The sequence below is a fragment of the Meleagris gallopavo genome, chromosome 30 (assembly GCF_905368555.1).
Source record: "Meleagris gallopavo chromosome 30, MGAL_WU_HG_1.1, whole genome shotgun sequence".
NCBI lineage: Eukaryota > Metazoa > Chordata > Aves > Galliformes > Phasianidae > Meleagris > Meleagris gallopavo.
Window position 1 is genome coordinate 310,332 of NC_139433.1, and position 12,063 is coordinate 322,394.

Below are 12,063 nucleotides of genomic sequence, written 5' to 3' on the forward strand. Positions count from 1 at the left end.
TGACAAGACATTTCATAATCCACAAGGATAGAAGCAGCAATCGTTGGGTGTTCATGTCTCTACTACTTTTGTTCAATGCAGGGTTGTTACAATTGGTCCCATTTAATGCATGGCCTTTTATCTTCTGCTAAGCTGCTGCTGTTCCTTGTTGCTTGACAGCTTGTGTGTTTGCTCATAGGAACAATTGTAGTGACTCCTGAGAAAGTAATTTTAGAGTCTTTATTTAGATGAAATAATTTGGCTGCTAGGACAAGAGCTAGATGCTGCCATTGTAAGTACATTATCATGTGAAAGTGTCCACAAGCAGGAATTTGCATCTTTCAGTGTCCTGTTTCTAAAGCTCGTGTAGATCACACCTCTGTTTCAACAGGTAGCTGTCCTGTTTGGAATAGAGCATTATTATATTCTCAAGTGCTGATACACACCTATACAATCCATTAAGGGCCTTAGGACCTGTAGCTGATAATTCTCACTTCTGTAGATTAAGGCATGAGCTATAGGGAGATGAAGGGGTCTGCCTTTCAGAGGATGCTCCCATGGGATAAATAAATGAGATTCTTATTGTAAACAAAAGGCATCGTTGTGCCTGTGTTTGATCATGCTACGTACTGAAGCACAATAAGCACATACTGCAAATGAATGGTGTCCTGCAGATATTAACCATATCCTGGGCATACCAAATAGCAGAAAACACTCTGAGATGCTTGGATTTGCCCATATCTTAGCTTTCCGGAAGAACCTTCTACATTAGAGCACATTTGGAATGCTTTTTTTGCAAAACTTCCTAAAAATAATGGACAGTGCGATATTTCAAGCTGGGGAAAACCATAGGCCCCTCTTCTGGCATCTCTGACATAATGTTCACAAGTTATTTCACTGAAATAACGGAGCTGAAAACTCAGTCGTCTTAGTGAGAAATGCCTTGTGTTTCCTAGTAGGCAGTTGTCCAGGATCTCAAATGCACAAAGCTGAGCCCAGAGCTGCAAGTCTTCTGCTTTTAGAAAAAATGGTGTCTAGTGCATCACAAGTGATGGGGTCAGTTTATGTGTCCTTGCACACACTGAGTAATCAGTGCTATGGTATGGCAAGCGACTCACTGAAAATCAGCAGTAAGTAACAACTGCATAGTTAAGTGCATTTGACTTCACCCTTGGTGATGGAAAGATAGATTGGTAAGATACGATGTTCTGCATATTCTCCTTTACCTATGGGAAGAGATGAGCAAACTCAAAAAATCATCACCTTAGGAAGTCTATCTCCCTGCGGAAAGCAGACACCCCATGAAGCACACAGGGCTTCAGTTTAATTCTGATTGAAGCGAAGGGTTAAGGAACTGACAGCCAAATAGCCGTTCTAGTAACATTGATGTTTGTCCGCTGACTTCTCTCATAGCTATAAAACATGCCATCTGGGCTGGAGGTCCTCAGAGAATTCTGCCTTGTGATTATATTTATAAAACACACAGAGATGAGTTTCACGGGACTCTAATAAAATCTGCTTACACAGGTGAAACAGTATCAGCTGTCAGCTATGCTCTTGGCTCCTATGGCATGGGAAGGGGAAGAGATTAACAGGGGTTCCAGACAGGAAAGGATAACATGAAGGCATCGTGCTAATGCATCTCTGACTGACTCAGCTAAGTCATTCTGCTGGAGCTGCATTGCAGTAACAGTCTGCTTGCTCCAAGCCAAATGATGGACTGCAGAATGCTTCATGGGGACACCAGAATTTTAAGGAAACCTATCTCACTGTGAATGTCACAGTAAGTGCAGACGTTTTGGCAGGGAAAGATTCCACATATTCTTCTGGGGTGAAAATATGGTAACAGACCCAGCCGCAGTGTGTGATGAAAGGAAGACATCTTTAGGATCACAGACAAGGTTGGAAGGGACCATGCAGTCCATTCAGTTCAGACTCCCTGTGCCATGAGGTGGGTGCCAAACTAGCCTTGGGCACCTCCAGGGTTGGGGCATCTCAGCTACTCTGGGCAGCCTGGAAGGAACTCATGCCCTGTGAATGAATGGATGCTTCTCTGCCATTGTTCTGCCCATACCAGGGTCCTCAAAATGTGCCCTAGATTCCTCCCCAGGTTATTCTTCAAACAAGGTGAATTCACACCCTTTTGACAGCCAAAACAGTGCATGTAAGCTCACACACTAGCATGTTGTGCTAATCACTGTCTCCTCTTCCTCTAGCAATTTGCAGGAATTCTTGTGGTGATGGATTTTGTTCACGGCCAAACATGTGTACGTGCTCCAATGGACAGCTCTCTCCCAACTGTGGCTCAACTGGAGGTAAGAAAACAGTGGTGGTGATTCTCCTCCCTCTGGAGTATTTATGTGATTTCATAAAAATTCTGCAGTGACAATAGGCTAGCAGGTCCTAAACTGACTTGGGCAATATTTACAAAATCTTTTATTTCTTTTGACTTATGCTTCTTTGGTATGAGAAATCATACAGGATAAAGCTCAGAAACTGAATTTCACAGCAGCAAATAGCAGTGCTCCATCCACTCCTGACTGCTCCTTGAAGTGGAATTAAGTCCGTCACCGTTTTTGTTTACCAAATAATTATTTTTTCCAATGTTAAATTAATTCATGCTTTGCTTAGGCTGTGATTTGAATGTCAGGATGAGTCTCTCAGTGCTTTTAGTGACATGAAGTTAACGTTCTGGCAGAGTTGGGAATGCAGAAATCCCATTGCCACTTTTTCTGCCTTTTTCTCTCCTCTCAAGCTTTCAGGACAAAAACCCGAAAAGCTTGGGGAGGAACTTATGTGGCTGAGGTTTTTGAAAAATACTGCACAGAAACAAACTGTGCAGGACTCTGAAGAGTGACAGTCAAATATCCAGCAGGCAATTTCCATAGCCTTCTAGTAATTCTTTCAGAACATATTCAAGAGAGATTCTGTGTGCAAATGCTCCATTACTCTACGGCATATGGCTCTGCACAGAAGGCACTCCTCCTATTTGAGTCTGAATCATACAACCATAGAATTGTATAATGGTTTGGGTTGGAAGGGATCTTGAATATCACCTCGTTCCAACCTCCTGCTGCAGGCAGGGACACCTCCCACTAAACCAGGTTGCTCACAGCCCCATCCAGCCTGGCCTCGAATGCTTCTAGGGTGTGGGCATCCACAACCTCTCTGGGCAATCTGTGCCAGTGTCTCACCACCCTCATAGGAAAGAATTTCTTCCTAATATCATGTCTAAATCTCCCCTCTTCCAGTTTAAAGCCATTTCCCTTGTTAGCTGATGGCCTTGTACATTCACTGGTGTGGACCTTCTGTTCCTCTGTGCAACTTTTCCCACTGTGTTGTATGGGTGAAATGGATCTGGGATTTATGGTAGATAGCAGGCTGAATAGGAGTCAGTAGTCATTGTGGCAGTGAGTAAAACCAGTCACTGCAATCTAGATGAAGGAAATAATGATGAAAAAGTCGAAGATAGGTGTTGTCCTCTCTGTTAGCTGCTTAGTGGGACTATGGCTGGAACATTGCATCTGGGCTGCCATTTCAAGAGGGATGTGTAGCAAATGAGGATAGATCAGCAGCGGGCTTGAGTGTGTGTCCTCAAAAGTGAAGCTGGTGGAACTGAGCTGATTTAGTCGAAGAAGAGTCAGAACAATCTGTAATTTCTGGAAGCTATGGAGGCAGTGGAGTCAAACTTTTCTTGGTGGTGGTAGCCAATGTTACAAAGCCTGCTGGCCACAAGTTGCAGCTTGGGATGTTTGGACTGTACACAAAACCTTTTTACACTAGAGGGTGGTGCAGTACTTGGACAGGTCACCAGAAGTGTGGGAGATTGCCTTCCTTGGGTGGTTTCAACCCTTGGCCAGAAAAAGTCACAGCCATGGGGAGGCTGGATGGAGCCATCCAGCAAGCCCTGTAACCAACCTGTATGTGTCTGTGCACAACTTTTTGAAAGAGTAGCTTACACTGTCTTGAACTGTGATACCTACCAAGCAGCTGATAAAAAGCATACAAAATCATCTGAGTCTTTCATAGGACTCAGAGGCCGGAAGGATGTGGTTATCAGGTACTCTTGCCCATCCAGAGGAGCCAGTGAGGCCTGCATTCGTTGTGGCCTTCCAGTATTCGGGATGGGGAGCTTATCAACGGGAGGAAGGCCAACTTGTCTACACTCTGATAGGAGAAGGCGGAATGGCTTTAAACTAAATGAGGGGAGATTATACTGGATGTCAGGCAGAAATTCTTCACTGAGAAGGTAGTGAGGCCCTGGCACTGCCCAGAGCTGTGGGTGTCCCATTCCTGGAGCTCCCCAGGCCAAGGATGGGCCCTGAGTAGCCTGAGCTGGGGGAACACAGCCCATAGCAGGAGTGGGGTTGAGGGGGCTGTGAGGTCCCTTCCAACCCCAGACATGCTGAAATTCTGAGTCTATGGTCTATGTGTGCAGCGAGTGGCGCACAGTGTTTTAAGAATGCTGATTATTTTTTCCAGGGCTCTGTGCAAGATGCAGAATTCAGTGGGATTTTAGAGCATCTTTCAGGTCTCATGGCGATTGCTGGAAACAACTCAGTAATTTATTTTCCATTATTGCCCATCTATAGGCATGCTATTGTTAATAAAGTGACTTGCAGGCATCTGACTGAAGGCCAGAGACCTACACCCATCGAACCTCAAAGCCACATTCAGAGCATGACACAAAGAAGGAGATTCTCAGTATCTGATCCCAGAGCGCCACATTGCCCTTCAACCCTGCAGATGTCCCCAGAAATGTGAACACTGCTCTGCTGAGAGGAAGGTGCTGGAGACACAAAAGTTTCTGGAATGAGGGTCCAGATGTTAGCAATCACAGAGGAATGCAAGGAATGCTGTAAGCAGTATATACATTTGGGCACAGACTTGGCATTCCTCTGTGCCTGGGGTGGATTTTAGCAGGCACTCAGGGTTAGGGGGTAGGGTTGGTTTCTCTGCAGAGGCTTCATCAAATCTGGCATTCATTGAGGGGATGTTTGTATCTACATTTATCATGAATGCTTCAGGGAGGTAAAATAGTCAAACAGTGCATTCCAGAGGCAATAAAAGCTGCTCTGCCTCTCTCTGTCGTAACAAAAAGTTTGGTTTCTTACTTGACATATTTAAAGAGTGATTTGCAAGTGACTGTTTAGATAGTAGCAATCTGTTAGCAGACATAAAACTGCAAACTGCACTGCTGATGGCTGGCAGATCAGCCACAACCACTGATCCTTTAAAATAAAGTAACACTGATCCAATGCAATGGGAAGAGTTAATTAGGGTGAACTGTCATTCTCTTTTTCCTAGAAATTTTGTCTCTGCTATCTTGGAAAATTCCAACAAAGTGTAACAGGCCTTTCAATTCTTCATTGAATTACTCCAAATCTAGCAGACCTCTCAGTGCCAGTGCTGCAGATAAATGAGATAGCAATGGGATCTCAGGGCCTTTGGGATCACAACAGCAGTAAGGAATAGGACCTGCTGTGAGCAATCACTGCCAATTAGCTGGAAAATTTCTGGATGAGTGTCAGGGCATTACGTCTGCACTCCAAACTCCTACATTTTCTCAGCTTCATTAAATCTTAGCCCTTTCTGAATGCATTGAATGCAAAGCAAAGCAGACTGTGTAGGGAAAAGCTCTGACAGATGGACAGCGGACAGACAGACATTTCCTAGCTACCTCTTTCTGGGTGGGTCTCCCACATTTGTGGCATGTAATTGCTTTCCCAGCACTGATTAATTGTAGTGAGGAATGTAGGGTTAGAACATGCTGGAAACAGAGCTGTTTCCCAGAGAGACTGTTCTCATGTCTGACAATCTGGGCAATGCTTTGAAGCCTTAAACTTAGTTTCTTTAATGATAAAGTTTCATCTGAATTGGACTCATCTCTGGCCATAGAGCAATAGACTGTAGATATTATAACTAATTCAAACCATACTAGAAATGCATGAATTAAATGTACAGCACATGTGCTTAGCATTTTGATAGCAAAGCTCTGAGACTTCTCACTGCGCTCTTTCTTCCTGTCAGGCCTTCTATGAACAAAGCATCAAGCGTGTAATAATCCTTATTGGACACTTATGATACCTGCTGCCTTTTCGGCAGATGTTTCACTTGCACTGCCCCCAGCTCTTCTCTTTTGGAGCTGTTGTTACACAAAGAGAGAAGACACAAACCTCATCTGAGCATCTGCTTACACATACATTCTCTTGTCCCATCTTCTTCAAGCTGCCAAGTCATAGGACAATAGAACTGTTGGAGTTGGAAGGGATACTTAAAGGTCATTTAGTCCAACTCCCCTGCAGTGATCAGGATCCACAGCTCAATCAGGTTGCTTACAGCCTGGTCCAGCCTGGCCTTGACTGTCTCCAAGGATGGGCATCCATCACATCACTGGGCAACCTGTTTCTGTGCCTCACTGCCCTTGTTGTAAAGACTTTTTCCTTATACCCAAATTAAATCTCCCCCCTTTTAGTCTGAAACCACTTCCCTGTGTCCTGTCACAACAGACCCCACTAAAGAGTCTGTCCTGTTCCTTCTTACAGCCCCTTTTGATACTGAAGGCAGCACTCAGGTCTCTGCAGAGCCTTCTTTTCTGGGGGCTGGACAGCCTCAGTTCTTTCAGCCCCTCCCATCCTGGCAGGCAGGAACTGTGATGTACGTGCTGAAAAACAGTTTTCACTTAACTTGCTATAACCTGAGGCACTTGCAATTTGAGTTGTCATTTTTGACAAAGAAAGAATGTGTTGTTCCAGGCATTTCAGTAACAAATGAAAGCTGTTTGACCTGTATTTGTAAGTCAGAGTTTAGTAATAAACCTCCCCTTTGGGGCTCTTCTACTTTAATATCACATTCCTTAAATATTGTATAGTAATGAAGAAGTTAAAACTAGTACTGGCGATGTGTCTCCATCAGGTAAAACTGCCTGATTCTTCTGTATTGCCATTGTTTTCCTACAGTGTATTATTCACATTCACTGCTCCATAATCTACAGTTAAAGCTTAACTTTAACGTAGAAAGAATAGATAATGCATGCTTTTCATTGCAGATTTGTTAAAAAAACCTCTCTTGTAGATGGATCTCATTAATAAGGCCACAGGGTCATTGGAAAAAGAAGATAAATACCTTTAAAATTTATGGTTTTCCTTCACAGAATAAATTCTACGCCCAAGCCCCCTCAGCATTTAACATGCTTGTAATAAGAAAATGTTTTAAAGATTAAATAATCCAGAATGATAAAAGCTTGAAAATAGAGCAAAAACTCTAAAATAGTGATTAAAGGGTAGACAAATATTTGAGATGTGTAGTATCCCAGAAGAAAGAGAAACAGGAGTAAATATGCCCTTACTCTCAGTCACATGATCTTCATCCTTTAGAAAAGACAAACCTTCAGGTATTTAATCAGGATAGATCTTGTATCCTGTAATGAAGCAAGGTGTTGAGTGCCTCTGGTTTCCTTAGAATGATGTCTATTTCTGTTAAAGACTGCTTGCCATAAGAGAGCAATCCCACCTTGTCCTGTGTGACATGGCCTTGAAATGTCACCTCCCCTACATGTCGTAGTGTTAACACTGCCTGTAGCATTCGTGTCTTGTCCCTGTTTCAACAGTGCAATGCTTCCAGCTGTAGTACAGTCGAAACATCTTGTGTCCAGGGAATACAGAACAGACTACAGTGTTCATAGTTGTAACAAGATCTGGAGTAATGTTACCTCAGTCTTTAACCCACTGTGAGCACATATTCTATAGCAAGACTTCAGCAGTGACTTCATTTAACTTGAAGGAATATTTAACATCACCTGTGCACTGAGAGGAGACAAGATTAAGAAAGTTACACATGAGGTGTGCACCTCCTGCCATGGGCTGGTTTTTGTATTGTCTCGTAATACTTCTGTGCTCTTCTCCACAGTCCAAACCTGCAATGTCAGATGCATGAACGGTGGAAGCTGCAATGAGGAATCTTGCCTCTGCCAGAAAGGTTACACTGGAACGTACTGTGGGCAGCGTAAGTACTTGCAACACCAGCTACATGTATGCACGGTGAGCAGAAGTGCAAGGCTAGATTTGTACAGCCTCATAAATAGAAAGGTCACCTTGCATGTTCTGATGTGCTGGTTGCAGCGCAGACTTTGATGTCCTCACTGCATTCTGCTCTCCATTGGAATCTCAGCTCACTCTCACTGGGACATAGGTTACATTTGTTCTGCCTGGAGAGGCTGGGAGAAGAGTCAACGCTGTCACTGCAGCCATCTTTCTGGTTCCCCATAGGTGTAGATTCAAACTGCCCTGCATTGTGCACATCCATCCAGCACTGCCCATCGTGCACTGCTGACCTCAAAGTCATGACCTGCCTTGACTTGCACCTTGCTCCCCAGACATGAGTTTGAGGGAGCTCATACCAAAGATGTGGCCTTTGAGTGCACATCTCTTAGCTCTCAGCCTGAGTACCCCATGCTAGGAAGGGCAGGTGCAGCCTTTTCTGATCATCCCCTGTTGTTTTACAGTGGACCATGCTAGCTGGGGTTAGGTATTACTTCTCTGTAAATATTTTTAGAAAATATTTTTTGAAAAACAGCATATTCTCTGGGAACAGTTTTCCTATGGGAAACCTTCATTTTAGCTCAAATGAAGTCTGCTTTCAATTAGAAGAGGAAAAACCGTTTTAAAAAAGGCAAAAATGTTTTGGTTATAAACTATACTTGTAACATTTTGAAGATCTAAATTTTTAGTTCTGCTTATGTGACAGCACTGACTTTCTATAAAGAAACCCCAATGTTGTGTCCAAAAGAAACTTCACAATAATTTGTAACTTAATCTTGTATTTTGTCAAAGCACCTCTACTTTTGATAGGGAAAAACTGCATTTTTTTTCCCCAGCGCCCTTATGAAAGTATTTGGAAGTTAAATGATTGTTTGTTCATATTGTAGAGTAAACCAAAGAACTTGTGTGCTGTCTGTAATAAGCAGCTAGCAAGCAAGTATGCAGAACAATATTAAAAGAATCTCTGATCAAATGGAGTTTTACAGGCAAATTTCAAATCCATGTATGGATGTGAGAACCACTGAGGTTCTCTATGAGAATCTATGAGAATTTTCTTTAGGACAGACAAAAGACCATATTTTCCCTAAGCTTAACCTCAGCTACAACTGATTCATTTTTGCTGGAATGTTCCAAAAAGTTCAACTGAAGACAGACCATATGGAAAATTTCATTCTGAACAGTTAAAGCTTGGGAAAATTGTAAGTAACAGCAAACCAGAGCTTATACTGGAGCGTGGTAAGCAACCTTTATTAAGTGCTGTGACCAGCTCCACCTATAATATCCTCAGTAGAGTTTTCATAATGGTTCAGATATTGGCAGCACATCACTGGCGGGGTGGGACCCCACTGGCAGCATTCCAGTCAAGCAGATTTCAGTTTTCCCAGCTCTGAAATGGGTGTAACCTTCGAAGACTCTGATGTGCAGTAGCACCTGGCCTCTGCTGGTTGACACTCGGCACTAAGCTAGTGATAGCCACGCTCAGGTGCTGTACAAGATTACTGTGGGTCTCACTTTTCAGGTGAGATTATGTGTCATATTCAGTGTGCCAGTGATGCTAGGCAACTGAATAGCTCAAAGGGTGAAAATTTGTATAGGAACTTTAGGAAATACCTTAGCAGCTTTAATTAGTCCCAACAAGTGTTGAGATTTTAATAGCTCTGTGGGATCCTGCCCCTCTCAGCCTATCATTGCCACTCTCTGCAGCACTTATCTTGTGTTGCAGATGACTGCTGACTTCCACCTTGTATTCACACACAACAGAATGCCAGCTAGTATGGGTGTACTGAAGAAGGTAGGTTTGAGGAAGACAGGAAGACCTGACAAAGACCAGCTCCCATTTAGGGAGCTGGTGATACCACACACTCGCTACAGCAGAATTTGGATTGTTCACAGCAGAAACCAAATTTCCGACTTTTCTCAGGCTTGTGTTGCTTTACCTACTGCTCGCAAAGGGACTTCCCACTCACATTCTGATCACAGAATCTGCCAGAGAGTCTGATGGAACAAAAGGATGGTTACTTTAATCTTGAGCTTCCAGGATCTGCAGTCCTCTTTCTCCTTGTGCCTTTGACTTTCAGGCTGGTGCTGTAGCCTGAGCAATGGTGATCTCAAAGGCATAGAAGTGGTTCCTTACTGCTGAGGTTGTTGAGAACAAACTCCTATAGGATCACACATGACAGAAAATGAAAGCACAGCTTGTCCATGGCACCAGAAGAGCAAACAGACTCTGGAGAAGATGCAGCCTCTGATTTTTATTTTTATTTTTATTTTTAACCAGCCCAAGGAAAGGAGTTCTCTGTAGGAGGGATGAGCCCCTCTCCCCTCACAGTGGCTCTCACAAGGGTCCCAGCTCCATCTACTCCATCTAGTTTGCTTCTTCAGCTTCTGTGGAGGAAAGACAGGGCACAGAGACCCTTTGGATCCACAATCCTTCACAGGAGTTTTGCTGTACCGTGAGTGTATCAGAGGCAACTGTATAGCTGCTTTGAAATAGCAAGACTTAAAAGCAGTCATTTTCAAAACAGTTGAGAGCGTTTCACTTATGGAGGAGTTCCTACCAGCTGAGCTTTATACATGTCTCTGTCAGTTCTCTGGAAAGTTATTTTTCTCATGCAGAGCATCATCTCTTGATATCACTGTCAGCCTGAATGAACTCATCCTACCATAGTGTTAGGAAATGATGAGTTGAGGCCAGTGCCTCCTAGAATGGGCACTGACACTGTGCCAGAATGTTTGATCCATCCATTCAGGTGTTCCTCTAATTGCCAGGAAAATCAAAACCATTGGCTCCTCCTGACACACGTGCTGGTGCAGTCAGAACACCAGGTTTACTTTGTGGTCCTGCAGGGTGAGCAACCACAGCTCACATGGCATACCTGACTGCCACTTGTTTCTTGACCTTCCTTTCCACCACCACTTTCATTTTCTGCCTCAGTCTCCTTGTAGATAAACCTGTTTCCAATAATCTTTGTCCTATTTGTCTCAGTTTTGTTTCTTTTGTACCGAAATGTGCTATTTCTGATATTGATGTAATCTCAGCCTTGCATGCTATTACCAATACAGTTATCCAAATACTGCTGGCCTTATAAGACTTCTAAAACTCCCTCAGAAATCCTCAGTCAGTTATTTGCAAGGTTTGGCAATTGCCCACAATTTCACCTCACCTCCCAGTAAAACCCAGCCAATGCTTGCAGCACAACCTGTAACTTTCTTCAGCAGCTCACATTATTACCTGTCACAACCGGCAACTGCTCACATCATGCAGGTTTTTCAGCTAGAAAAGCCTAATCAGTGACGTAAGTGTTCTGCCGTTACTTCCGTCATGTTGACAGGAGATTTTCAACTAAGAATAGCAGGGCTAATCTGAAGTCAAAGAATTTGTTTGTTTGCTGCCATATCACACTGGCATCTGGTTCTTCCTTGCTTCAGATGCATGGGATGAAATAGCTGACTGGTCTCTTCTCACATTTTATTGTCTTCCTGTTCTCCTCTCCTTAGATTTAAATTGCCTTAATGCAGTTTTTCATTTGTATAAATTCATCTAGACCTTGACATTTAAATCCCAGTGCTGACCTGAATGAGCTTGAGATTCCTGAGCACAGGAAATCCTCTCAAGTGAAATGGGAGTTTGTAGCCTTTTTATAAATGATTTCACTCATAAACAGGAAATCATTTTCGAGGGGAAAGAAAAGGAAAAGATCATGCATTTCTCGATATGTTCACTATGTGGAAGAGGTGAATAACACAAAGCAGGTGATAGATATCCTGAGTTCTTCCAGCACTACACACTGCTCACACTGTCATTTCCCTGAGAGCAGAAATCACTGATTTCCATTTCTATTTCTAAACAGCTGTCTGTGAAAATAGCTGTCAGAATGGAGGTCGTTGCATTGGACCAAACCGTTGTGCTTGTGTTTATGGATTTACCGGCCCCCAGTGTGAGAGAGGTAAGAAACATCTTCATATTATCACTGACTGAGCATAGGAGTTGTATATTCAAGTATGTATGCTAGGGATACTTGATTCTAAGTGAATTTCTTCTCAG

The 12,063-nt window shown here is 43.2% G+C and overlaps 1 protein-coding gene across 1 annotated transcript in view; it reads left to right on the top strand.

The window, feature by feature from the left end:
* LOC100538712 (fibrillin-2) overlaps nucleotides 1–12,063 on the top strand; it is a 127,750-nt gene that overhangs the window by 26,598 nt on the left and 89,089 nt on the right. Inside the window, exons 4-6 of the mRNA XM_010724750.4 lie at nucleotides 2,196–2,294; nucleotides 7,888–7,983; nucleotides 11,870–11,965. Of these exons, the coding sequence (XP_010723052.2) occupies nucleotides 2,196–2,294; nucleotides 7,888–7,983; nucleotides 11,870–11,965 (291 nt within the window). The remainder of the gene's footprint in view (nucleotides 1–2,195; nucleotides 2,295–7,887; nucleotides 7,984–11,869; nucleotides 11,966–12,063) is intronic.